At 35.0% G+C, this 25,303-nt stretch overlaps 1 protein-coding gene across 5 annotated transcripts in view; it reads right to left on the bottom strand.

Annotated features, from left to right (window-relative positions):
* Positions 1-25,303, bottom strand: part of LOC125231467 (rap1 GTPase-activating protein 1) — a 359,035-nt gene that overhangs the window by 157,432 nt on the left and 176,300 nt on the right. For all 5 annotated transcript variants that reach the window (XM_048136943.1, XM_048136938.1, XM_048136944.1 and 2 more), the window contains one exon: positions 15,421-15,562. In XM_048136943.1, coding sequence (XP_047992900.1) covers positions 15,421-15,562 — 142 coding nt within the window. The remainder of the gene's footprint in view (positions 1-15,420; positions 15,563-25,303) is intronic.

The following is a 25,303-nucleotide window of genomic DNA, read 5'->3' as shown; positions in this document are numbered from 1 at the left end:
AACTGAGACGAATTTATAGACACCCTAACCACAAACGGTACAATCCGTAAAGTCATTTAAGACAATTTGACGAACAACCATAGCGCAGCGTTCAAAAAATCCCAATATACACACACGTAACAAATTCAATAATATTGTCTTCGTTCTGATATATGCGACTTTAAAAAAAAAAGAGCGCTACGATGAACAACAATAGTTCCCAGGACAGAAAAAGCGTCCAAAACAAAGCCGAAACACATTGAGCCCTTAATGAGCGACCCAAATGACATGTACCAATATACAAACATCGCAGTTGTGCAACCTCAAACAAACGCCGCAAATTGCATATCCGTGTCGCTTCAGCCAAACAACAGGGATGATTCAATATGTTATAATCAAGACTTGTGACATCGCTGAATGGTCTCATCGAGTTCTAAAATTTTTACGCATCTTGACACACTCTAATAGAGTTTCTGGCACGTGGGTGACAATTGGATAACACTTCATCTGCATAACTGCTGTGACCTGTGTGCGACATTACTGCTGCAATGGTGATGATGCCGGCGTATCTGTCAATATATACCTGATTAAATCATGTTACTGCTGCTGAAATTACTGTTGCCGCGCAACAGTAATTTCAGCAGCAGTTACCTTCCAAACGTCAAAAAAAAAATGTATACGGACTTTCGTTATATCCATCTGAAGATTCATTGGGCTTAGATGTCACAACTACCTAGCTAAATTATGAACTATACATACAGTAGTACCCTATGTATAACTGTCGAAAACCAATCTCAAAGTTCGACTCAGCAGGGCGCCGTCCAAACTAAATACGGGTCCCAATTTATTATCAAATTACAATGAGCGTACACAAAAAAGAACTTTTGTCGGTAAACATCACTCGCTTTCATGTGGGAGGTCGTGCACTCGCAAATCTACAGTTTACCCGCACTTGTTCAAATTCTAAGTCCCATACCCTTGCAAATATACCTTGTACCACTAGGTACATTTTACCATTTAAGGGTTAATGATATGTGTATTAGGTAAGGTATATTCAGGGTGACCCCTGTATAATCCGAGAAGGCAAAGGGTATTTTTATCTGGAATTTTGCGACCGCGTTTAAAATTATGACATTATCTTTTGCCACTTGAGAGTTTATTAAAGTATTTCCGTGAATATTTTCCCCGGTTGTTTAACGCCGTGGCTTGCGTGGGCGACGGTCGCGCGATGGTCGCGCGACGGCGATGCGACGCATACGAAAACAAACCTTATCGATATGGAAGTAGACGACGCGATGAGACGCGACGGCGACGGTCGCGCGACCGTCGCCCACGCAAGACACGGCGTAAACATTTAGCAAAAATCGGAAATGGAAAAAAACCGATAGATATTGTCATTGTCATTATCATTAAGATCAGAATTGTTTACGTCCAGTCGGGTAATTCCGAATAATGACTTTGAAACTACAGCTTTTGGTTAATTTCCGGAATGATCAGCGTTCCAAAATGATTCAGAATTACCCAAATATACCTTAAAAGAATCTTGAAACGTCAAAAAAGAAAAACATGACGGATGTATCTATTAGAAATCGTGATATCAATTCATTTCTATCAAACAACTTATGAATCAGAATGACGCCACATGTTCAAGATTGTATTGTGTACTTATACATAAACAATAACATTAATAAATAGGACTTTGACTGATAAGATAAGTTCATTGCCCTCCCCTCAGATAGTAACAAGGCACGATTTTAATCACGAATATCACGATCGATAATCAAATGTAATATTTTCGATATAAAGATATTGCTTTGCAATGTTTACACTCGTTTTACAAATGAGTTTTATTACTTTGAGCGTAAAGGCCTATTTACACGGTGCGAGAACCCGCATGCGAGTTGCGAACACTGCGATATTTGATTGGTGTGTTGGACTGTGTGTGTGTCTTAAGTATTGTTAATAAATGAACTTTAACCACCCACGTCGACATTAAAAGAGATTCTTTTTACAATTAAATAGCCAGCAGTTGTTTGCTTAGCGCCACAATTAAAACTTAATGAGATCTATGGATTAGTTTCCAAAGATTCTTGAGCGAAGAAAGAAATAGTTAACAATGGTAAAGACATTAATTATAAAGTTTCTGAAGAAAGGCTTAACTAATGGTAGTTATTTTATTAGTTGTTATGAGTAAAACTATGAACATGAAAACCATTTTAGCAAGTTTTGAGCTAGATGTATAGCTAATTTATTATTTGCAGTAATCAATAAAACTTCTAGAAAGAGCATAAAACTAAGAGGGGTCAAAAACATTTTCGATAGAGATCATTTCTTTGACCTTAGGTATTTATCACGCCTTTCTTATTTGAGTGAATCGCGAGTATCGCATTGTGAAGAAAAAAAACAGTTTTTCTTTTTTTTACTTTCCATTCAACAGAGAACTGTGTACACTTGTACAGTCAGAAGCAGAATCGCTGAGCAAGGTGTTCAAAATCAAGAAGTCAAGATCATCAAAATTTTTGAACACCTCGTCTCCTTAGCGACTTCTGCTGTTGACTGTACCTGTGATCTTTATGTTACTATATTAAGTTGACAAATATTTGACGTAAAGTTCTATGTGTATTGTCTTTTTCTTAATTCTGCATTATTTTGACAAAGTATAACGCTTATCGCAGAGCCAATACACATGTCTTTATTCTAAACATTTTTAAAGTTTGACTTCATAACAAGATTATCTAATTTGTAACATGAACTTGATCGTTAGGGCTCATTACGAAACCGGTGCCCATATGTATTGACATAACGAATGAGACCTTATCAAATCTCCCGAGATAACAACTTACCGACCTTTCCTCTTTTCCTCTTTCTATAAAATATCTCCAAGTTTCAATAGCAATTGCGAAGGTCAGGTAGATTGCCGATTTTGAGAATGGGCAATATAGCTGAAATATTTCTTTTGCGGAAATTTATAAAGGTAATAAATACATTTGAATTGTGTTTTATTACACGGGATTTCAAAGGTAACGGAATACATAAATAATAATGATCGAATATGTACAGCATGTATTATTTTACATTTCCTTGTAGATTGTAGTGTGTCATTATCATTAGGAATATGGTTTACTCAACAATTATTCACGCTTAAGTAGACGCTCAAGTTTTTTGAAGTTTGCGTTTTTCATTATATAAGGTCAGGTGGGGTAAGGGAAACATACTTCATTTTTTATATTTTACATCGAGCTCTAATCACTTTATTTAATGTCGTATATTCATCTTGACCGACACAAAGTATGCTTCTTTAAGTCTGCTTTCTAGGGCGAAATTAATTTTCAAACTAGCTTTATTGCATGTAGCTGGAAATTTATAAAATGTTTAGGCTGGTCCTGCCGTTTCCCTTTCCCGAGTTTTGGGGTAAGGGAAACACTTCGCTAAAATCTTAAAGTATTGCTGCTAGTGTGGATTATACCGGCAATGTAAATTAAAAAAAACATCACCAATCAAATGGAGACTTTGGTTCTTTGACATATAGTTTAAAACAGAAAATATTTACATAAATTGAAATTCGGGGTAAGGGGAACATATGGGCTTGAGACAGGGGTGGTTAACTAAAAATTATAATTGTTTTTAAAGATTTTTTTACAAGTTTTTTTCGAATATTCAAATTTCAGTATTGCAAATTAAAAAACGACTATTAATTATTAGTAATTATTCGTATTTAAAATACTGAAGCTTGGATCAATACAAAATTTCTGTACGTATAGAATATGTGTCTCTGAAAATGTTCATGACCCCTGAAATCGGGAAAAGGAAACATATGTTCCACTTACCCCGGCTATGGTAGTTCCCGTTACCCCGGTATGTCATTTGTAGGTTGTGTTATGAATCACGTTGAATTTTCATATTTACAGCATAGTTTTCTCAAATTCTCAAATTCAATACCAGACATGAACATTAAACATATAAAGGAATATTTACAGATATCAAAAGTCTTCGGACATGACTTTTTGCTACCCAAATCACTACACAAATAATACTCGTCCAACTCGTGGTCTTGTAGCACGACAACTGATTTTTTGTTTTTGTTAAGGACGCACACTCCTTAGAGCTAGCGCTATTTTTGTTTTTGTTTCGGAACTAAATCCTAGGTAGTACCTTACCGACCACCAAATGACCCAGCTACAGTCTATGAATTCAGAGTTACCGATCAGTGTTTCCCTTCCCCCATAGTCCCCCTTACCCCACCTGACCTTAATTAGATGTGTACTTTTAGAATAAAAAACTAAACTAAACTTTAGAATAAAAAACTAAACATTGTTTTGCCAATAGCTCACTATATTCCTAATTCCAAAAATTACTGTGTAAATTGATATACAGGCAGACGCAAGAGTGATCATAGATAAAACCCAGTTATTAATTTTAGGTATGAAACTATACAAAGGCACTTTAAAAACCGATTCTTCCTTCTACATAATTGTCACGTACAAAAGTTACAAGCTTTTAAAATCTAGTCTAAGAAAAGTATCTAAATTGTTAACATGTGTAATGGCAACACGGTTCCCGAACATCTAACCCTCGTAATGTTAGAACCGAAACTGAACCCACCCCTGCATTACCGCCAAATGAGGCTGCAGTTGCATAAGCGATGCACCGCCTACGTAATGACTGCGCTAGTGAGGTGCATTCGCGATTCTTTTTGATGTCATACTTAAGCCGGCTGAAAACTTCGCGACGGATCCAAAGAATATGTTTATGTTGTTCATTACGTGATGTGTGGAAAGTGTTTTGTCTCATTCCATGGTGCTTCACCATTAGTATTTGAGGAAAGACTTCTAAAGTTACTTTCCTGACGGAAACGAGAGGAAATGCGGTAGTCAACGAATAGCATTATTTATTGTTTCTACTTAATCCAAATCTCTTTTCTGCCTCAGTGCCTCACTGATGATGTTGAGTCGTCTTCCCTCATCTCATCAATATTAGGCGAAGCAATGGCAACGAATTCAGTAAACAAACAGTACTCATACCCCATTTATTCTTTATTTGCAGAGTTATCGAGAGTAGTTTTACAATCTTCAATGAGATCATAGATCATCGGTCCCTTACAGTGGACGCCAATTTCCAGTGCTCGTGTCGTGTTACAAATCCTGATTTCGGCCATAGTTTGCTCCATTATACCTATGTGATAATAATCAGTAATTCGTGAAATGAAAGTCAAAACCGCTCTTCCACATGTCTTTCTTATAACAATATTGTCTAAATATATTCTCCTAATTCATTTATTTCATTCAAATACTACAAAACACATTACACAGACAATCTTAAATTTAAAAAAAACAATACCACTAATCACATTTGTCATCCGCAACGCAGGCTCCGTCAGGTGGCCACAAATGCAATCAGCACCATGCTTCGTCACAACCAAACCAATGATGATATCCGCAACAGGCTTCGTCGTCGTGTTCTCCTAATTAAAAATTGTGCTTTTTTTTTCACTACAGATGCCGTCACGCTACCAAAATTTGGCACCAGCAATTGCATAATAAGCAATGCAGTGATGATGTAATTTACGCGATGCGACCGATAGCGTACGACCTCGTGTTCATTCAATTTTTATTGTCAATGGCTTTTGTCAAAGAGTACAGTATCACTGCATTCCATGATTGGTACTGTTAGGTGTTGACGTGTTAATGAGGGTTTAACTATTTTTTAAGGAGGTATCGATAAAAAAGCAGTAAGACGGTTGTAAATACTTTGTAATTTTTACTACTTACGTGCTCAAGTGCTTACAATTTCATTTCGTATTTCGTAGAAATTATACATACAAAAATATTTACTTTTGCGCTGTCGTAGGTTCCAATAGCAATATGTTTCTTTTTCGTCAATTATCCTTTTAACATTTCTGAGAATGCTAATGCGTGGTCCGGACCACTGATTATTATTCATTATTTCTTCACTGAGATTCTTTAAAAATAACGTTAACTGTCTTAATGACAAATATCTCATTTATATTTAATTTATTACAAAAAACACTCAGTTTATTCGACTCGCGTATAGTGCTAACTAAGGTTTATGTATATAATTGACTTTGCCTCAACATACGAAAAACATTCCTGTTCCGTAGTTACCACCTCTTTGTCGTAACTTGTCTAATTCTATATTTTTTATAAATTGTAACTCAACAGAATTACTCGGTTTTCTTAATATTTCCGAAATTTGAGGTTGATCAGGCCCCGAATCATTGGATATATTAAGATCCGCGGTATTTCCCGATCTTTTTGTTGTAAAGCTTTTTGCTTTGCGCTCTAGTTGTAACTAAAACTTGTTCTCCTATACTCTTTAACTCATCCGAAGTGATTGCGTCTGCGACGACGTTATCTTTGCCCTTAATGTAAACAACTTTGTAGTTATATTGTTCGAGTTGCAATCTGAATTTAATTAAACGGGTGGACGCTTTCCAATAAATACAATAAAGGTTTATGGTCATAATGGTAAAACTTCTTCCGTACAAATATGGTCTAAAGTACTTGACGCTCCATATCACAGCTAATAACTCTTTTTGAATAGTCGGATAATTTAACTCGGCTTTGTTCAATGTTCTACTTGCGTACGCCACTGGTCTCATATCTTTGTTACATAAACAAGAGCCTATCGCCAATCCGGAGGCGTCATTTCGTTCTTGCGAGAAAATAAGTATTGTATTGTAATGATTGGATTTAATATTGAATTGACATCATTTGCAGTGTAGCGCGGGATTTATACTAAAATACTAGTATTAGATCGAGATGAGATTTGGGGTTCGAATGATGCCCAATATTAACGGCACCTACAAGATATAGAAATTATACATACAGCGCTGTAGGTTCCTAGCAAAGTTTCCCAAAGTAACTCCTTATTACTATCGATAACCCGGAACACATTAATCACTAGTGGGACGTGATCTTGAGTATGCAAAATTGCATCCCGCACCGCGGCGCCCAATCAGTCACGTTTGCGCGCGTGCATAGTCCGGGACCTATCCCAACCTGTATGTAGATTCAGTGCATATTATGAACCAAAGCCCCGTCTGTGTCTCTCTGTTTGATCGCGCTAAACTTATTTTTCTCAAACATGGTAAAAAATATTGACGTTATGTGACTTGACCGCGAAGTATGACGTTTCAGGTGCGGCTAGGACAAGAGGTCGATAATGGAATTTCATACAAACATTGAAGGCCTAGGCCGGCAAAGTCTTCTTTTTTAATTTCCAGTCACTGACATTTGTGACATAACATCTAGGTATTTGGCCATTAAAAAAAAACTATAAGGGACTTTACAGACGTGCCGACTCCAACTGGTACAAGGCCTCGGCAATATTTGATTTTTGGTGCGTTTTTTTTTCCTTTTTTTTTTTTTTTATTTCTGTTTTTTATTGTTCTGTGCGGGGTAGTTTCAGTCTTACCATATTGCTCATGCTCAAGCATGCAGTTCTTCTGATTTTATACATCTTTGCCATTACCAAAACATCATGTGGCGTATTTCACAATAATGACAATTGTCGCCCAACAGTGACATTTCGCCGTTCATTGCCTGTTCAATAAGGAAATATTGACGCCGAGTAGGTAACAACGTTACTTATCAACCCATACTCGTAAAATGGCACATAATTGTCAATGTAAAGAGTCAATGTCAGTGTCAAGTGTCACTGTGGTGAAATATTATAGCTCACTGTAGTTAGTTATACGGAAATTTACAGTACATTGCGCAAAATAGGAAATTCTCAGTGGCTCAGTAAAATTCATTCACAATCCAAAAGTGCCCAGTTACTTTAACACGACCAAATTATCTCAAGCATTCTTGCTGGTCAGTTTATAAATTTCATAATTAACTGTCCCTCAACGTTGTAAAATCCGTCTTGACCAGTACACAATAAAGTCAATTTACCAATACAAAAAATTATAAAGATACGAGGTATTTAAAATAAACAATGCCCTCACCAAGCTTAATTCATTTTGTATTTGGCACACGTCTAGGGCGAACTAGTCGGCTCAACTTTTTTAAATCAGATAAGCCCTAAATTGCTGCCAAGAGATAATTCATGGACAAAACTAAGATTTATTAGATACGTGTGGTAACCATTGTTATAAATTACTGCGGTACTATGTGAATATGCGTTAGAAAGAGAGGTAGCTGTATGTGAATACTTATATGCGTTAGAAATAGTTTTTAAGAAAAAAAACCGCCGCCTTTGGGGTTCTTGTGAAAGCTACTTGCGAATGTTGGATTATGTAGAAATGTGTAGGTATTTTTTTAAACTGCTTTTAATGCTTTAACTATTTAATGGCAACACAAATGAATATACGTATACCGTTAAGGTTTGAGGAGTTTCCTCAATTCCTCATGAATCCGATTATAAGAAATTGAAGCCTGACAAAATTTGACTTGAAAACTCAATATTCTTATAAAACATAACTAAATAAATGTCACTGTTCTGAACTTAAATGCATGCTATTCTTATAAAAATACCAAAGTCACTATAAGTGTGCCGTTCAGATTTAAGGAGTTCCGTTCTGATCTTCATCAGCAGTTCCACTGCACCAAATGTCACTGTTCTGGACGTAAGTGCATACTGTTCTTATAAAAATACCAAAGTCACTATAAGTGTGCCGTTCAGATTTGAGGAGTTTGGTTCTGACCATCATCAGCAGTTCCACTGCACCAAATGTCACTGTTCTGGACGTAAGTGCATGCTGTTCTTATAAAAATACCAAAGCCACTATAAGTGTGCGGTTCAGATTTGAGGAGTTCGGTTCTGACCATCATCAGCAGTTCCACTGCAACAAATGTCACTGTTCTGGACGTAAGTGCATGCTGTTCTTATAAAAATACCAAAGTCACTATAAGCGAGCCGTTCAGATTTGAGGAGTTCCGTTCTGACCATCATCAGCAGTTCCACTGCACCAAATGGCACTGCTTCGTACGTAAATGCATGCTGTTCCTTAAAAAACACAAAAATCACCATATGTGTGCCTTTCAGATTTGAGGAGTTCCCTCGATTTCTCCAGGATCCTATCATCAGAACTGGGTCCTGAGAAAAATGGGAACAATCTGCATGCATATACATTCAATATTTTTTTTTTCAAAATCGGTCCAGTAACGACGGAGTTATCGTGGAACAAACATAAAAAAAAACCATACAGACGAATTGAGAACCACCTTCCCTGAGAGATTTGAGTTGAGGCGGCGGTTAAAAATATGGGTCTTGCGGAAATTGTGGATTTTGCAATTTTTTTTGCATTGCTTTAATGGAAATCCTTGCATTGATGCTTTACTAAGCTTTGTTAGTTATGTATGTATTTCAAAAAAACTCACACAACATACAAACAAGCATACACTCATGCACGAGATAGTTGGTTTCACTATTTCTAAAATATAATTATTGTTGTTTAATACCTACTAATGTTCTTATTTCTTTATGTATTTAGGAAAACATTCATAAAAAAATATTATTAATAGTTATATATGAATAGTCAACATACCTATAAAAACCCACAGGTTTCCACAGGCAGACGAAATAAAACAGGAAAATGAAGCTTTTTTTAATTAAGCACTAGATCACACAAATTAATTACATGCCCTAGGTAATAAACGATCATAAAAAGAGGCAATCGAAATCACGACACGTGTCGATCGTCATGTCAAGGCATTAGTAACTCTGCAGCTATATACATAAAGCTTCAATGGCTATACTTGTTACATTATAGGTATTTTAGTATCATTACAGAGTTGTGAACCGGGCTTATTGACCTAACCTCTATTTGGAGGCCGTATCTCTTTATGCGACCACAAAGATCGGGTGGCGAATGTTTCTAATGTTGCCTTGCATGAAACACGACTATGATGATCATGTATGATGATCCATTTAAAACGAGATATCGGACCGTTTTCTAGCTACAATCCATAAACTGAAAAGTTTAGTAAGAATTTTCTACATATTCTGGGATGTAGCAAACTAGGAAAAACGCATTTAAAACTATGTAAGAAATCAAGTTTAAGACGATACGGGAGGGGTCAATTCTCCATACAAACGCTCTCGACTATTTCCTCCCTGGTTTTTGAAGACAGAACAATGATTTTTTCAACACAGATTATTATTATTTTTATCTGTGTCGGACCGTTTTGATTTTTTTTGGTATTCTTATTTTTAAAGACTAGATCCCATCAAAAAATTCCAAAAACGGCCTTATTGATTATGGCGCAAAAAATGGTATTCAAAATTGGTAACAATTAGCCAAAAAAAAAAACTTAACGGTCCGACACAAATTATTTCATTGTTATTTAGATTCTCAAATTATGTTACGATCGATTAAGTTTTGAAGGAGGAAACAGTCGAGAGCGGAACCTCGATTGTAAGTTTTTTCTCAATATATTTTAACTGAGTTGTTCTGAATGTACAATTTTTTTTCGATAAATCTAGTTAATAACACTAGTATACTTAACTAAATTCTAAAATTCTCATATTGAAGGGGGGGGGTCCTTTCCATTTTAGCATTTTCGCTTCTGTAGCATCTTAAGTTTTCGTCATTAAGATCGAACGGCAAAGCTAAGTGATTTCAGTGGGAATATTAGTATATTTAGTATTAACATCACGGAAGGGTTATTTTATGAATGTTATGATGATCTTATGTTATGATTCAAGCGCAATAAAGAAAATCGATGCTGGAAATGCAGATAAAAAGCTTCTTGTTTATTCTTGAAGCAAGGGCGCTTCTGTAATGGAACGCCACATTTTTACTGTATCGTGCAAGACAATACGAGTAAGTGGAATTTGTCATCAAGAAAATTAAATTAAGTACATATTGTACGTACATAAACATAACAAACTACTATAGTATAATTATTATGTGATTAATAGGTAAGAACTTAAGAAGCTGGCAACCTGTCACTGCAATCTCACAATTTGGATTTCTTTCAACCCCTTTTTGCCAAGAGTGGCACTGAAACTTAGTAGTTCATGTGCTCTGCCCACCCCTTTATGGGATACAGGCGTGATTATATGAATGTATAATGTGATAATTACGTTATCCTACCTTTTTTATGTGGTTGCGTTATAATAAAATCGATTTAATCGATTAAGCAAGGACAGTGATGTTAATGTAATGTATTCAGATTCAATAATATTAAAAAGTGATACGCAACAGAAGATTACGCTAAATAGCTTTTCTCGAGGATAATTTTGTTATAAACACAGATAATTAAATTAAACAAAAACAAAAAGGCGAACCTCGCCTCTAGTAATTGTAAAATTGGGTATGAATGTCAAAACCATAATCGCAACATCACATAAGGAACAGATTTTAAGCACATTCAATATTTAAATACGATTATAAATACAATTACAAAAAAGGTCACTGGTGCATCTCGCCATAGCAATAAAAACCAGGGTTGAGTTCAGTATTGTAAAACTACTTCGTTAAAAGTTTAAGTAGTTGTTACAGTTCTTACCGCGTTGGATAATAAAATGCATAAAGTTATGCAATATTTTTTAGAGACTGTTTTCTTGAGTTTTAAAATTCAACCTTTGTAATATTTTTGGTAAAACATTCTACGTTTTACAATTATTTTTTGTACTAATAGATAATAGGTTAGTAGACTGTTAATTGGAAAGAGAATAAAAAAAAATATAATAAATAATTATATGAAATATATGAGATACCAAACAAATAGTTACTTAAGTAGAAAATGTAAATAAATTCAGTAATTGAGTTGATTAGTAATAGAAGGAGTAAGTTTAGAGTTTTAAATATATAATATATTTACCTCTCAAGAGAGGAATTTATGTAGATAAGTAAAACTGACATAGAACCGGGAAAGCTACGACGAGAAAAGCATCGAATGAAAATTAAAATACCTAGCTTATCTTCAGAAGGCTTTGTAGATGTAATTTCTTGAAGTCGTCTTATTACAGACAGAACAATAGAATTTCAAAGGGATCTGAATATTCTAGGACTACTAAATAATACAACGAGCTCAGCGCACCTTTCAAACTTAGGAGGCCTACTTAGGTACTAAATTACCTTGAAACTTTTGTAATTGTTTATGTATTTGAAGGCATTATTTTTACTATAGGTACATGGATAGTTTTTAGGGTTCCGTAGTCAACTAGGAACCCTTATAGTTTCGCCATGTCTGTTTGTCCGTCCGTCCGTCCGTCCGCGGATAATCTCAGTAACCGTTAGCACTAGAAAGCTGAAATTTGGTACGTAAATGTATATCAATCACGCCAACAAAGTGCAAAAATAAAAAATGGAAAAAAATGTTTTATTAGGGTACCCCCCCTACATGTAAAGTGGGGGCTGATATTTTTTTTCATTCCAACCTCAACATGTGATATATTGTTGGATAGGTATTTAAAAATCAATAAGGGTTTACTGAGATCGATTTTTGATAATATTAATATTTTCGGAAATAATCGCTCCTAAAGGAAAAAAAAGTGCGTCCCCCCCCTCTAACTTTTGAACCATATGTTTAAAAAATATGAAAAAAATCACAAAAGTAGAACTTTATAAAGACTTTCTAGGAAAATTATTTTGAACTTGATAGGTTCAGTAGTTTTTGAGAAAAATACGGAAAACTACGGAACCCTACACTGAGCGTGGCCCGACACGCTCTTGGCCGGTTTTTAATGTGTACTTTTGGTGTAAATTTCATTTTAAATCGACATGCCGTAACTCTTTGGTATGGGATTTTGAGAAGAGCCCCAAGCGGGTTGTTTTAGAAACAGAACGTATTGAAACAAAATGAATTATTGTTGGCCTCTGTTTTACATCAGTCGATATATTAGTATCGTAATTAATAAATATACCCATAGCCTGATCAGAAATATACACCCTTACTTTATTGAATTCCTTGAAGGGAAGGTTCTTTAGATCATAATACAATTAATTTCTCTAAGAAACTAGCGTCTCAACTCTTACGGTTATCGAGTTATTAAAAAAAATAAAAATAATTACTGAACCCGTCTGTGACAGCCTTTACCAATTCCTAATGTTATTTGTTTTGACATGTGCCGTCAATCACTTGAAACTAACTTGAATGTTATTCTTAAGGAGAGACCTCACACTAATAAATTCATTTATTATGTATGAAAATGATGAAAAATTTAACTAAAAGTGATATACAGGAAGGTTCCTGGTAATGAACCTAGCTACGTGTCGAAATTTAACGGAAAACAAAAAAAACAAGGTGTATGATTGCGATCCATGTTGCGTAATTTCAAGAAAACTATTTTTTATGTCTGTCAACACACATGTGATTAACAGCGGCCTCTTGACAATGCTCATATTATTATTATTTTTGGTCAGGCTTTATCTTATTAATAATAGTAACCAGTTTCATTCATACTATTTTCAATCTGGGTGTAAATTCAGCTCTAGAAAATGCATAAGAATGCACCAAAAGTCGTTCTAAAAAAGCAATTTCGGACAGGTAGCCCCCAACCGTAACGCCATGCTTGGCTTGCCACCCCGCATCCGCACTTGTCTTCAGTGTTAACGAACTTCGTGGTTGGTGACCCTTGAAATCGTTTGAAAGTATGTACATATATAGAAATGAGTAAGTTATAAATTGCGAAACTTTGTGTTTATTGTCTGGTCCTTTCATTTTTGGGAAGATTGAAAAGTCACCTTCCAAATTTAAATAGATATCATACACGAAAGAAAAAAAAAACGACAGGGCCCACTGGCGGCCGAGCCGGGAATCGAACCCGGGTCTTCAGCTTACGCGGCTAACGTCCTCACCACTAGACCACCCGCCCGAATAAAATAAAAAAATAATTTGAATATTCAATAAAATAATTTGATTTGTTCCCTAGTTGTAAGTCACCTTCCGTTTAAAGTTCGATATGTATTCTTATTCTCAAAGGCCTGACGCAACATTCTGGCAATAGGTACTTACCTAAACCAAGGATTATTTATATAGGATTTACAATCTTCGTATTAAGAATCGTACCTTCATTTTTCAGCGCCACCTATTAAATACTATCATAACTACATTGACGATGCCAACAAATTATTATTTTTTTTCAAAATGTGTATTGACATGATATCGTGATATTAAAATAAAGAAAAATTTCATTTGTTCTTATAAAAAACACGCAAAAATACACTTCCAGGCTACGAAACAGCGCCATCTAGTTTTAAGCCTAAAAGCCCATACTTTTCAGGGGTAGGTACGCTTTTTTGTATGGGCTTTGTCAGTCCCGTATTATATCGTTCTTGTCTAAAGGTATATTGCTTATCCTTGGGGAGAACTCACTTCATTGAGTGACTGCATGACATTCTTCCCGTCTGGAAACTTAGGTAATTATTACCAGCTATAAGGTGATTATTTATGTTCTTTCACTCATTTTATTTTACGAATAAGTAAATTATACGAATAATTATACGAATAGTTGTTTAATGATGATACTGATAACTGTCGCGGTAACTGAAAAGAATGGGCGATTAAAAAAAATATGGGTACAAAAACACCAAGCTTAATAGTAAATAAGTCTTGCAGGTACATATTAGTTAATTTTATGACGATGTGGTCTAGTAGTCAGTCGGAGTTAGAATTGAGTCAATGAGATGAACCCACCTCAATATAGGCAAATTAAAATCTAGACGATACTGACCCAGTATTACAATCGGGAGTCCTGACAGCTATTAGTTTACGAGTACTTGTTTCTTGTACAGGAAGTATTCATGTTAAAAAAATAAAAATATATTTTTTAAAGACACACACGAGTCGAACGCGATAATAGTTATTTGTTATACAAGGGGGCAAAGTTGTATTTTAACGCCGAGTGTGGAATTGAAAAACGAGCAAGGGAAAGGATTCTATAGTTGAACCACGAGCGAAGCGAGCGGTTCGAGAATAGAATCCTGAACTTGCGAGTTTTTTAATACACGAGAAGAATACATTTGCACCCGTGTGTAACACAAAACTTTTCCCCTCACTACAGCGAGGAAACTACAACGCAAAAAATGCGTTTATCACTGCTTCCAGTAGTTCCACAGGTGGTAAATCATCTTTATTACTAGATTCACCTTCTTTTATCAATTTTAAAGCAGTTAATTTGACTTTATTCAAGGTCAAATTACTTTACCCACTAGTGGATAAAATGCGTTTTTACCCGCTGGTATTAAAGGACAAAACACGTGTTTCCGAGCTAGTGAGGGGAAAAAGAAATTTTTATGACCCGTGTGTGTCTTTAAAAAATGTGTACAAAACGCGAAAACTTAGTGTTACTAATAAAAAATTAAAAATATATTATAAGAGGAAATAGTAAGTTCAGTAAACAAGGTAGCGATTACTGCTCACTTGTTCAGGTATCTAATAATAACAACGAAGTCAATTCATAGATTGGAAATAATATCATTATCAAAAATATTTCTATCCAATTCATTACAATCACGATACCACTTACCTGAGAAAAGTACGGCGGCAGCACCGCCCTCTGGTCGTCCAAACGCGAACATTGCACCCGCTCTAGCAGTTCGAATAGCTCGTGTTGAGCGCGAGCGCCCCCTGTCGTCGTTGAGCTCCATGGCGCCGCCACGTGCTGCCGCCTGTCGGCAAGTAGAGGAACCCGTTAGTCAGGATTGTTATGTTACGTCAGCGTACCACCACGCAGTACGCAAAAGTGTCAATAGGTGGCGCTATAGTCACGGTGAGTTGGTAGTTTACAATTTTGTCGCTAGATGGCAACATAAAATCTCCACAAATGAAACTAGTAAAACTTTGTTCATCTAGTCGTTGGAAAAATGCTGATTAAAATTACATAATTGCATAAAAATTGTAATGGGCACTTTATGGCCCATCAACTGATATAAGGAAATGTATTTATATCGATAAATACATTTCCTTCCCAAGGACAATGGGAAATGGGACTAATAAATAATTTATAATTAATCATATAATATGTACATAAAACAAATATTTGTTAACTTGTGTTTTAACCTAAATTCGTAGTTTAAAAAAATATATTTTCTCTACTAAGTGAATGGTAAAATGTCTCAAACGGTAAAAACTAAACGAGTTAAATGAGATACCTTTCATATAAATAGACTGATATATGAAATATACAATTTTGTTTCCTTACATTCAAAGTTGACAGCGGCACAATGTACCTGCATAAGTCACTACCTCTCGATAAATATTTCCTCCTAGTTTTTTGTTTTCAATACATCGCTTCATAATACTTTACACTACCTATATAAAACCAGAAACCCGATACCCTGTAGTTGGTACAAATCCAAGGGTCACATTATACTAGAACTTTCCTTTATAAATAAGTAAAAAAGTGTTTTGCGAATAGATCTCAGCCGTAAAGACCTTAAGAAGCACAATAGGCCTCGTTACTGGACAACTGCACAAGTCCAGATGGAACTTTTATATTTCTTTTCCTAAAAGAGTTGTGAAGATATTATTTTTTTTCCGATGCTGCAGTGCTGCTGATTGGGACATTTGCGACGTGTCAAGTTTTTTTTTTCCAGTCGACAATCGCAGAACGTATAACATATTCTATCTACTACGTGAACTAAAAAGGAGAGAATAAAGACGTCCCCATATCAATCAGCGATAGAAATGTCAATCTAGTCGTATTGTATTGACCACTAGTTTTAGTAAAGAACCTACCCGCAGTTGATAAAATGCATCTAATACGGATAAATTCCATAACGATTCCTATCTAAGGTGAAATACCCCATAATGGACGGTGATGCCATTATGGACAAAAAAACACAAATCCTTAAAAATAAGTATCTAAAATTAGTTTCTAAAAAGTGACGGCAATGTACCATAAACTAGAGTTGTGGAGCTGTTTAATTTTGAAGTTTCAATTAAATCGGTTATTTCTGAAGGATTTGGCGGCAAAGTAAAATTCACCAGTTTACTGAAAAAAATATCAAGACGAATTCTTAGTAATGTTGCTAAGAGAGTTGAGTTCATGTATAAAATAATAAAAAAATAATACTCGTTGAAAACTTGAATGAGTTTTACTTACTGCATTAAGCGTGAGATAAGGTATAAATCATACTAGTTTGTTGCTCCAAAGATATAAAGAAATAGCCTTATTTTGCGAGTGTCCATTACTGGAACCGAAAAACTGCGTACCTCCTATGATGGACAAGGAACAATTTACAAAACCAAAATTTACAAGAAACAATCCTATGTTAAAATAACCCAAACTAATTTTATTTATGGTACATGAAATTGACTTATTCGGTATCAGTTGGCTTTAAAAGTAAAATTTTAAACTTATTTCACTGTCCATAATGGGGGATCCATTACTGGAGAACTGCCGTCCATAATTGGAGAAAAAACACCTAGTTTTAATTTGTTGACTATGAAGAAACCAATAGGAGTATCTATTCTGCAATAGGCTTGAAATGTAAAAGAAGGATAGGACATTCAAGATTTAACACGCTTAGCGGTAGAATTTGTACATTTATCAGTGAAATATCAAAAACAGGCGAAATTTTTTCTTAAACTGTCCATGATTGGGTTCGTTAACTTATGTATTTTGTCCAAAAATTTACGGCTAGGGACTCCATTTATAAAAAAAAAATCAGAGTCAAAGTAATAAACAATCGGCACGCGTTTATCAAGTCGAACAATACTCCAATTGCGCCATTTAACAGCATGAGATGGAAATATTTTACGAAATCAAAAACTCAATGGGTTATAATAAACAAAACATAAAAAACCGGTTTTCAACTCGAGAGAGCTATGGAAATTGTAAACAAAAACGCGTGACCCTATTGACCAAACACTAGATGCATGAAATTTGCACATTTGTGACGTGCTTCTGGAAAAGAGACTTTAGTGCTATAAGAGCTTGGGTCACAAAGCTCCTAAGAGCTGGCCGCAATAAAACATTTTTTTTTTTTGTAAAAACGAAAATTGAATAAGGTCAGATATGAATATAAGCTTCATAGATACATACACCCTTCTTCTACTAAAATAAGAACTCAAATAATAGCTCGTGCTGTGATTTATGAGTCAATTAACTGACCATTCTTTAGTCCCTCAGCCCTAAACGCTATGACCATGTTTAATAGGTTTTCGAATTAAAGGGGGAACCAAATTGTTCCTCAAACCGGTATTCAGCAACTCAATTTACTCAATCAAGGTCTGTTTGTTTTACGGATAAGGTTAATTTGCTTGTGTCGGAGGGATTCCTTTGTGATTGCTAGTAAATTTGATAGCAGATGTTACTGAGCCTGTTTGTTGTGTTTCAATTATGATAATCTCAGGGGCTACAAGCTATCATGTCGTGTATTGTTGAGTGAACACAAATATCGGTCATGACATGACTGGCAGATAAGCCCTAAAAGCATATACGGCTAAATTACGTTAGGTCTAAATAAAACCAAATCCTTTTATAATCCGTAGGTAGGCTTATTTTATTTCTACTGACCTTGCATTAACATTTCTACGAGAGACGGTCTGACGTCAATGATGACATGTAGCAAAATTGGCTGTAGCAAAAAAAAAATGTAGCAAAAAAGAATTTTCGAGGCACACGATAACTTAGAAAGGACTTTCAATGGCATTACCATATTTCTTTGCACAATTCCAAAAAAGTTAGGGATTTGGAGAATTCATGAAAGCTGTTTTCATGTTTTTATTAAAAGTATGATGGCAGAAGCTTCAATAGGTAATGAAAAAGCATCGAACATAATATTTGCGTGCGTTGCATCTTACAATACTTATAAGAGAAGAGTTAACGGTTACTTTGTATTATTGTCGAACTAGATCTCAGTATCCACATTTAAATTCAAAGTGGACTTCAAAGACAAAGAGTACAAAGACGCAAGAGGCGAAAAGAACATGAAATTCGTAAAAAAAAAAGAAAATGCGCGTACCGCAGCGTTATGCCATTTTCCCTACATTCAGTTGATCGCACGCGTTCATCGCATAAAACAATCGCTCGTATGTGGGCGATTCGTTATTGTCCGTCATGTCATGATTCAGCGGCCAGATGTCGCTTGCGAAATTGCAATAGCGTGCAACGCTGAATATTTTATTGCCCTCGCCCACTGTCCTATATCAACTATACTGGGATAAAGGACCGCCGCGAAATAGGACAAGGACGCCAAATATTTGTGCGGAAACGGGAATGGCGAATTTGAGGCTATTGTTCGAAGCATTTCATTAATTTGTGTCAATACTATTAGGCTATTTTTGTGGCCGTTTGGTTTCGAGTCGAATTTTGTGGAAGAAATACAGTAACTTGTGAACACATTTTCAAAGTAACGAGCATTTTCTGATACGTAAAACGTGGCTTAATGCTCATAGTGATTCCCAACAGCCGTTTTGTTTTTCTACTGCATGTACATATCTATTGAATAGAATATGGTTTGTTCGTAAGCACACAGTCAATCAATTTTAATGTTTACGACAAACATAAAAAAATAAAGTGCCAAAGAAATGGCCTCATCTCAGCATATTATTTTTACTTACATACAAAAGAGGTAAAACATTAGTACGCTATATGATCAAATTTTTACCGAGTATATTTTGTTTTGAATCAACACTTCTGATCAAAAAGAAAGTTATCTTTATCTTCTGCTTTACTACCATGATCGAGATTGTAACTCATAAAATGTTTTATAATACAGTTATAAAATTAGTCTATAAAATTTTCATTTCTAATTTTAGATTCAATCCTTATAAGTATTTCAAACAAATTGAGTCAAAGCCTCACTAGTTATAATACTTAACTGCTTTGATTGTTTGTTTTCTTTTAGGTGACGATGAAATATCACGTCCATATTTTTAGATGCTGCACAAAAAATAATTTAATTTTGAATCTCAATGAGTCGATTCAGCTCGCTCTTTCACTTCAGTTTTTAAATTTTACTGGGGACGCTATTGCACAACACTCTGCATTTTATGATTAAGCACTGAGACTTGGCACAGGTTGTTCCTTGGGTGACCCTGAGTAGATAAAGATCGGGAGGCATTGAGAGCCCCCCTTAATTTAGGAGGGAAGAGGGGGGGAAGGCTGGCGCCGCCGCGCTTCCTTTGAAACCATATTTCTCTAAAACTATACAAAATAGGGCATGCGATATATCATTTTCGGATAAATGAAGGACGAGGAATTCATTTTTGGAACAAAAAAAATGTATTTTAGAATAAAAATACAAAATAAAATGGGAAAATCTGAAAACGAGATTTTTTTTTTTATACGTATTATTGCACATTTTATGAAAACTGTAATGGTTTTTTCTTAATAAAAAATATTATTTAATAGCTACATTTATCTAGTTTTAGAAAATGTATAATTTGTTATAGAAATATATTATACGACGAGTGATAAAAAATAATTTACATCGCCCGATAGGGTGATTTGAATGCTCATTTCAATAAGTTTTGTCAATGATTTCAGGTATAATCACTATTTTTAACACACGAAAGCCGTAATCATTGTAGTTTATGGCTATTTTAGTGATTAATGTACTTAAAATAAAAAAAAATACAAAAATTTTAAAAAATATTAAAAATGTGATAATTTTTTTTAACATTATCCTATTTTGTTCTTTCCACACAATATATATCTAAAAGCAATAAATATCAATAAAAAGCCACATTTATGCAGTTTATAAAAATATATAGTTTGTTATATAAATATATTACGAAACGCGAGATAAAAAATAATGAAAATGAAAATTTTAATGTACGGGTCAGCTTGCATTATTCGATGAGGTGAGGTAAAGGTACTTACTACCCGCTATGCAGTGGAGTTCGTCTAGTAATACAGAAATATACTTATTCTAATAACGTTTACACATGTAGGTATATCACGACCCAGTACAGAAAATTGTAAAAGTCCTATAATATAGTTTATTTTAATTGTAAAATAAAATTGCATGTGACTTATATTGCAAAAAAAAATGTCTTAATCACGTTCTCCTCTCCTGAAGCAGTTCTGCATGCATAGGCTTGAAGATTTTTTAGTTTACTAGCAGAATTTAGTTACTTCCTTTGGGCCTCCTTAAATTAAATCGGTTTTACCCATCCATAAAAGATAAAATAAAAATCGTCATATTCTTCCTTTCAGTATCAATGATAGTTAGTTATTGCGCAATAGTGCCATAAAAAATAAACTAGATTCGTATTAGCATTAAATATTAATGATTTTTGAACTAAGACATTGCTTTTGTACGAAGGAGAACCTCAAAAAATGGTCTGACTAGACGAAAACATGTGTATCGGGGCTAGTACTCAAGGCTCTCAAAAAGTGTAGCTATTTTGAGTTATTCAAATAAAACAACATGAATAGTCTGAATTTAATTATGTATATATCACAACATCCACTGCATAAGCACATCAGCTCCGAACATTTAATTTAAAAAGTCTTTTTTTACGATTGCACCTTACGCGGCACTGTTTTTTACACCTGCATCCGACAATTTCGAGGCACGTTTCTGCAGCAACAGGCAACGTTGCGGGCAAGTAGGCTCCCAAATACTAATTGTTACAGACTTTCGTCCAGCCACAAGTCGCAAATAATGGCAAATTTTGAATTGGGTTTAGTTGACCCCATAAATACTTGATATACCTATAACCCTTACAAAAATGGTGCAAGGCAGCTTTTGTCGGTGAAATGCTGTTAATTTGGCGGTCTTTTTTGGTTAATAACTATTTTCGGCACTCGTTAACCAAAGTACAGGACGCAGATCTGGAATAATAAATATGTCAAGTAAGAATTATCCATAAATTAGGCAAATCATATAGATAACTACTATTTCACAAGATGTATTAAGATCAGATGTATATATCTGACCTATCATATCAATTGATCATTTCATGTAATATAAATAGTTAAATTCAGACTATATAGGAGTATGTTGTATAATTTGAAGTATAAATAACTACACTTTTTGAGAGCTTTGAGTACCTTTACCTCACCTCATCGAATCATACAAGCTGACCCGTACCGTACATCAAGATCGCCCTGCCACGTCACTTTCATTATTTTTTATCTCGCGTTTCGTAATATATTTATGTAACAAACTATATATTTTTATAAATTACATAAATGTGGCTTTTCATTCATATTTATTGCTTTTAAATATATATTGTATAGAAAGAACAAAATAGGATAATGTTATAAAAAAGTTATCACATTTTTTTTTGTATTTTTTTTATTTTAAGTACATTAATCACTAAAATAGCCATAAAATACAATGATAACGGCTTTCGTGTGTTAAAAATAGTGATTATACCTGAAATCATTGACAAAACTTATTGAAATGAGCATTCAAATCACCCTATCGGGCGATGTAAATTATTTTTTATCACTCGTCGTATAATATATTTCTATAACAAATTATACATTTTCTAAAACTAGATAAATGTAGCTATTAAATCATATTTTTTATTTAGAAAAAACCATTACAGTTTTCATAAAATGTGCAATAATATGTATAAAAAAAAAATCGTTTTCAGATTTTCCCATTTTATTTCGTATTTTTATTCTAAAATACATTTTTTTTGTTCCAAAAATGAATTCCTCGTCCTTCATTTATCCGAAAATGATATATCGCATGCCCTATTTTGTATAGTTATAGAGAAATATGGTTTCAAAGGAAGCGCGGAGGCGCCAGCCTTCCCCCCCTACTCCCTCCTAAATTAAGGGGGGCTCTCGATGCCTCCCGATCTTTATCTACTCAGGGCCACCCAATGAACAACTGTGCCAAGTCTCAGTGCTTAATCATAAAATGCAGGGTTCCCATACAAGACATAGCAATAGCGTCCCCAGTATTTCCTGCATTCGTTCGTTTGAAAATGCTGATTTAAGCCTACTAACGAACTGGTGCCCTGATTTCAGGCCTAATACAGTTTAGCTTTCCTAAAATAGTGGACTGGGTTAGAATCCCCAATTAGTCCAGAACTGCATACCAAATCCTATACTAATTTAGGGCCGCGGGTAGGCTATCATAAGTTATCGTTAGGGTTTGAGATCCGGATATCCGGATATCCGTATTATCCGGATATCCGTTGAATTTGAGATCCGGATCCGAGGTCTCATAGGATCCGGATAAAACGGATAATACGGATCCGTTAAATATGGGTATCTATCCACGCCAGAAAGAATTTTCGTATGAAATTGATGAATTATTTCCTGTATTTTGTCGCCTAAAATGTTTATTCACATTTATTTAATTCAAATACTCCAGAATATCAAGCTAGGTTAGGTTTGGTACATTACGCCATGCGATGAATCCGTAAAACTATATGTTAACAAACTAAATAAAATGAACAGTAAATCATTGTTTTTAAAACTGCTTTCGTTTCTAACTGGATGCATCCCGCAGGAATAACGATAAGTTATTAATTTTCTATAAAGCAGAAACGATTGCCATGGATGTTTTTAAGATTAATGATGAATTAGAGATCATGGAAGTAATTAATATAATTATATACGTAATTATTTTAATTATAAGCTGAATCCAGATCCATTTTTTTTTGTATTTAATAAGATGGGAGGCAAACTAGCAGACAGATCGCCTGATGGTAAGCGATCGCTCCCGCTTATGGACACCCAAAACACCAGAAGGATTGGAGGTGCGCTGCCAGCCTTAGAGCTTCACTGAAAAGCGACTGGCAAATATCAAATGACATTTCGCACATAAGCTCAGAAAAACAATTGAAAATGGTACATGATAAGTAAATATGTGTAACATATTTTTCTCAAACATGCAATGAAATATTGTCTTTACGTTCCTTAAAATGGGCTGGGAAGTATCGCTTTTTGGGCGCAACAACTCGAGAGGACTGTAAAGGGATTTCATATTATTTTTCAGGCCTAGGCCTGCCAAGTAACTTTTTTTTATAAAATATTGTCCGTTAGAGAATTTTTTTTTTATTTCATTGTATGTTTGAGAAAAGCACTATACATGCCTCGGCGTGAAAACGGATTCCCGGCCTCGTATCCCTATCCGGCCTCGCATCCCTATCCGGCCTCGCTCGCACGCTCGCTCGGCCGTATATACCCACTTGACCGGAAATCCTCATTTTCCCGGCCTCTGATGTAATGTACTATTACAGGTCTAATACGTGTAATGCAATAAAATTATATTATTTTACCTTTTTTCCTATATCTGTGCTCAACGAGCTCAACGAGGGTGCGGTGTGCTGATGACGGGAGGACTTACGGAACTAACTTGTTCCGTCTATTGTCCTTTGAGTCGTCGGCAACCCGAACCCTCCTTGGAACTTGTACACTCCTTTTTGCTGTGTACTTAACACAGCAAAAGGGAGTGTACAAGTTTCTAATGGGGTGGCAACGCGCATGTGACACTGTTTGAGTTGCAGGCGTCCATAGGTTACGGTGACCGCTTTACATCAGGCGGACCGTATACTTGTTTGCCACCGACGTAGTATAAAAAAAATAATATATATATCTGCAATTTCGCATGGATGTATTTATTGGCTGTGGTTACGGATAGACGCCTCAGTAAAACGGAAGTATTAGTGAACAACACTAAATTACCCTGCATTAGCTTATGTATGTTAAACAAAAATATTGGCCTACTGTTTAATGTTATATGCTGTACTGTACAATGGGAGTGATATTAATTGTGTCGCTTAACTTCGAACTCGAGTAAATCCATTCTGCTTTTTTGTATAATCATCCTTAAAACCGAATCGATTTACGCGAGTTTGAAGTTAAACGACACAATTGTATGTTAAAAGTTCGTCTAAAAAGTGAATGAAGCAATAATAGACTATATTTATGTCGTTTTGTGAGTTTAAATTATTTTATTTCAGTAACAGCAGCTTTGATTTGACGAAACCCTTATAAAAAGTGACCTTTTCAACACGGATCCGTTTTATCCGAAATATCCGGATATCCGGATCCGGCAAATCTTAAGATCCGAAATATCCGGATCCGAAAAATCGGCGGATCTTGCAAACCCTAGTTATCGTGGATCACACATGGGTTTTATGAATCTAGGAGCAAATGAACGCACTTCGCCATCGTATAGTTAGAACAGAACTTTCTTGAATTTGTGACCAATGAGAAATTATCTATATATAACGTACCTACGCATTTACTATAAAACTTGTGTATGTTTTTCATAACCTTTCATAACCCATCAATATTTGTCAAACTTAGCTTATCTATTTCTTTTGAATACCAATAATCCTCTTGGTAGGGACAACTACAATACTACTCACAATGAGAAAGCGTGGCCATCTTATTAAACGCCCTTTAATCATGATTAGTGGTGCTACATCTTAGTCAAACACCGTGAAATCTTGTTAGGATTTAATTATTAATACAAATTACCGAA

The sequence above is a fragment of the Leguminivora glycinivorella genome, chromosome 11 (genome assembly GCF_023078275.1).
Source record: "Leguminivora glycinivorella isolate SPB_JAAS2020 chromosome 11, LegGlyc_1.1, whole genome shotgun sequence".
NCBI lineage: Eukaryota > Metazoa > Arthropoda > Insecta > Lepidoptera > Tortricidae > Leguminivora > Leguminivora glycinivorella.
Note: the sequence above shows the minus strand (reverse complement) of the source record. Positions and strands in the feature narration are given on the sequence as shown.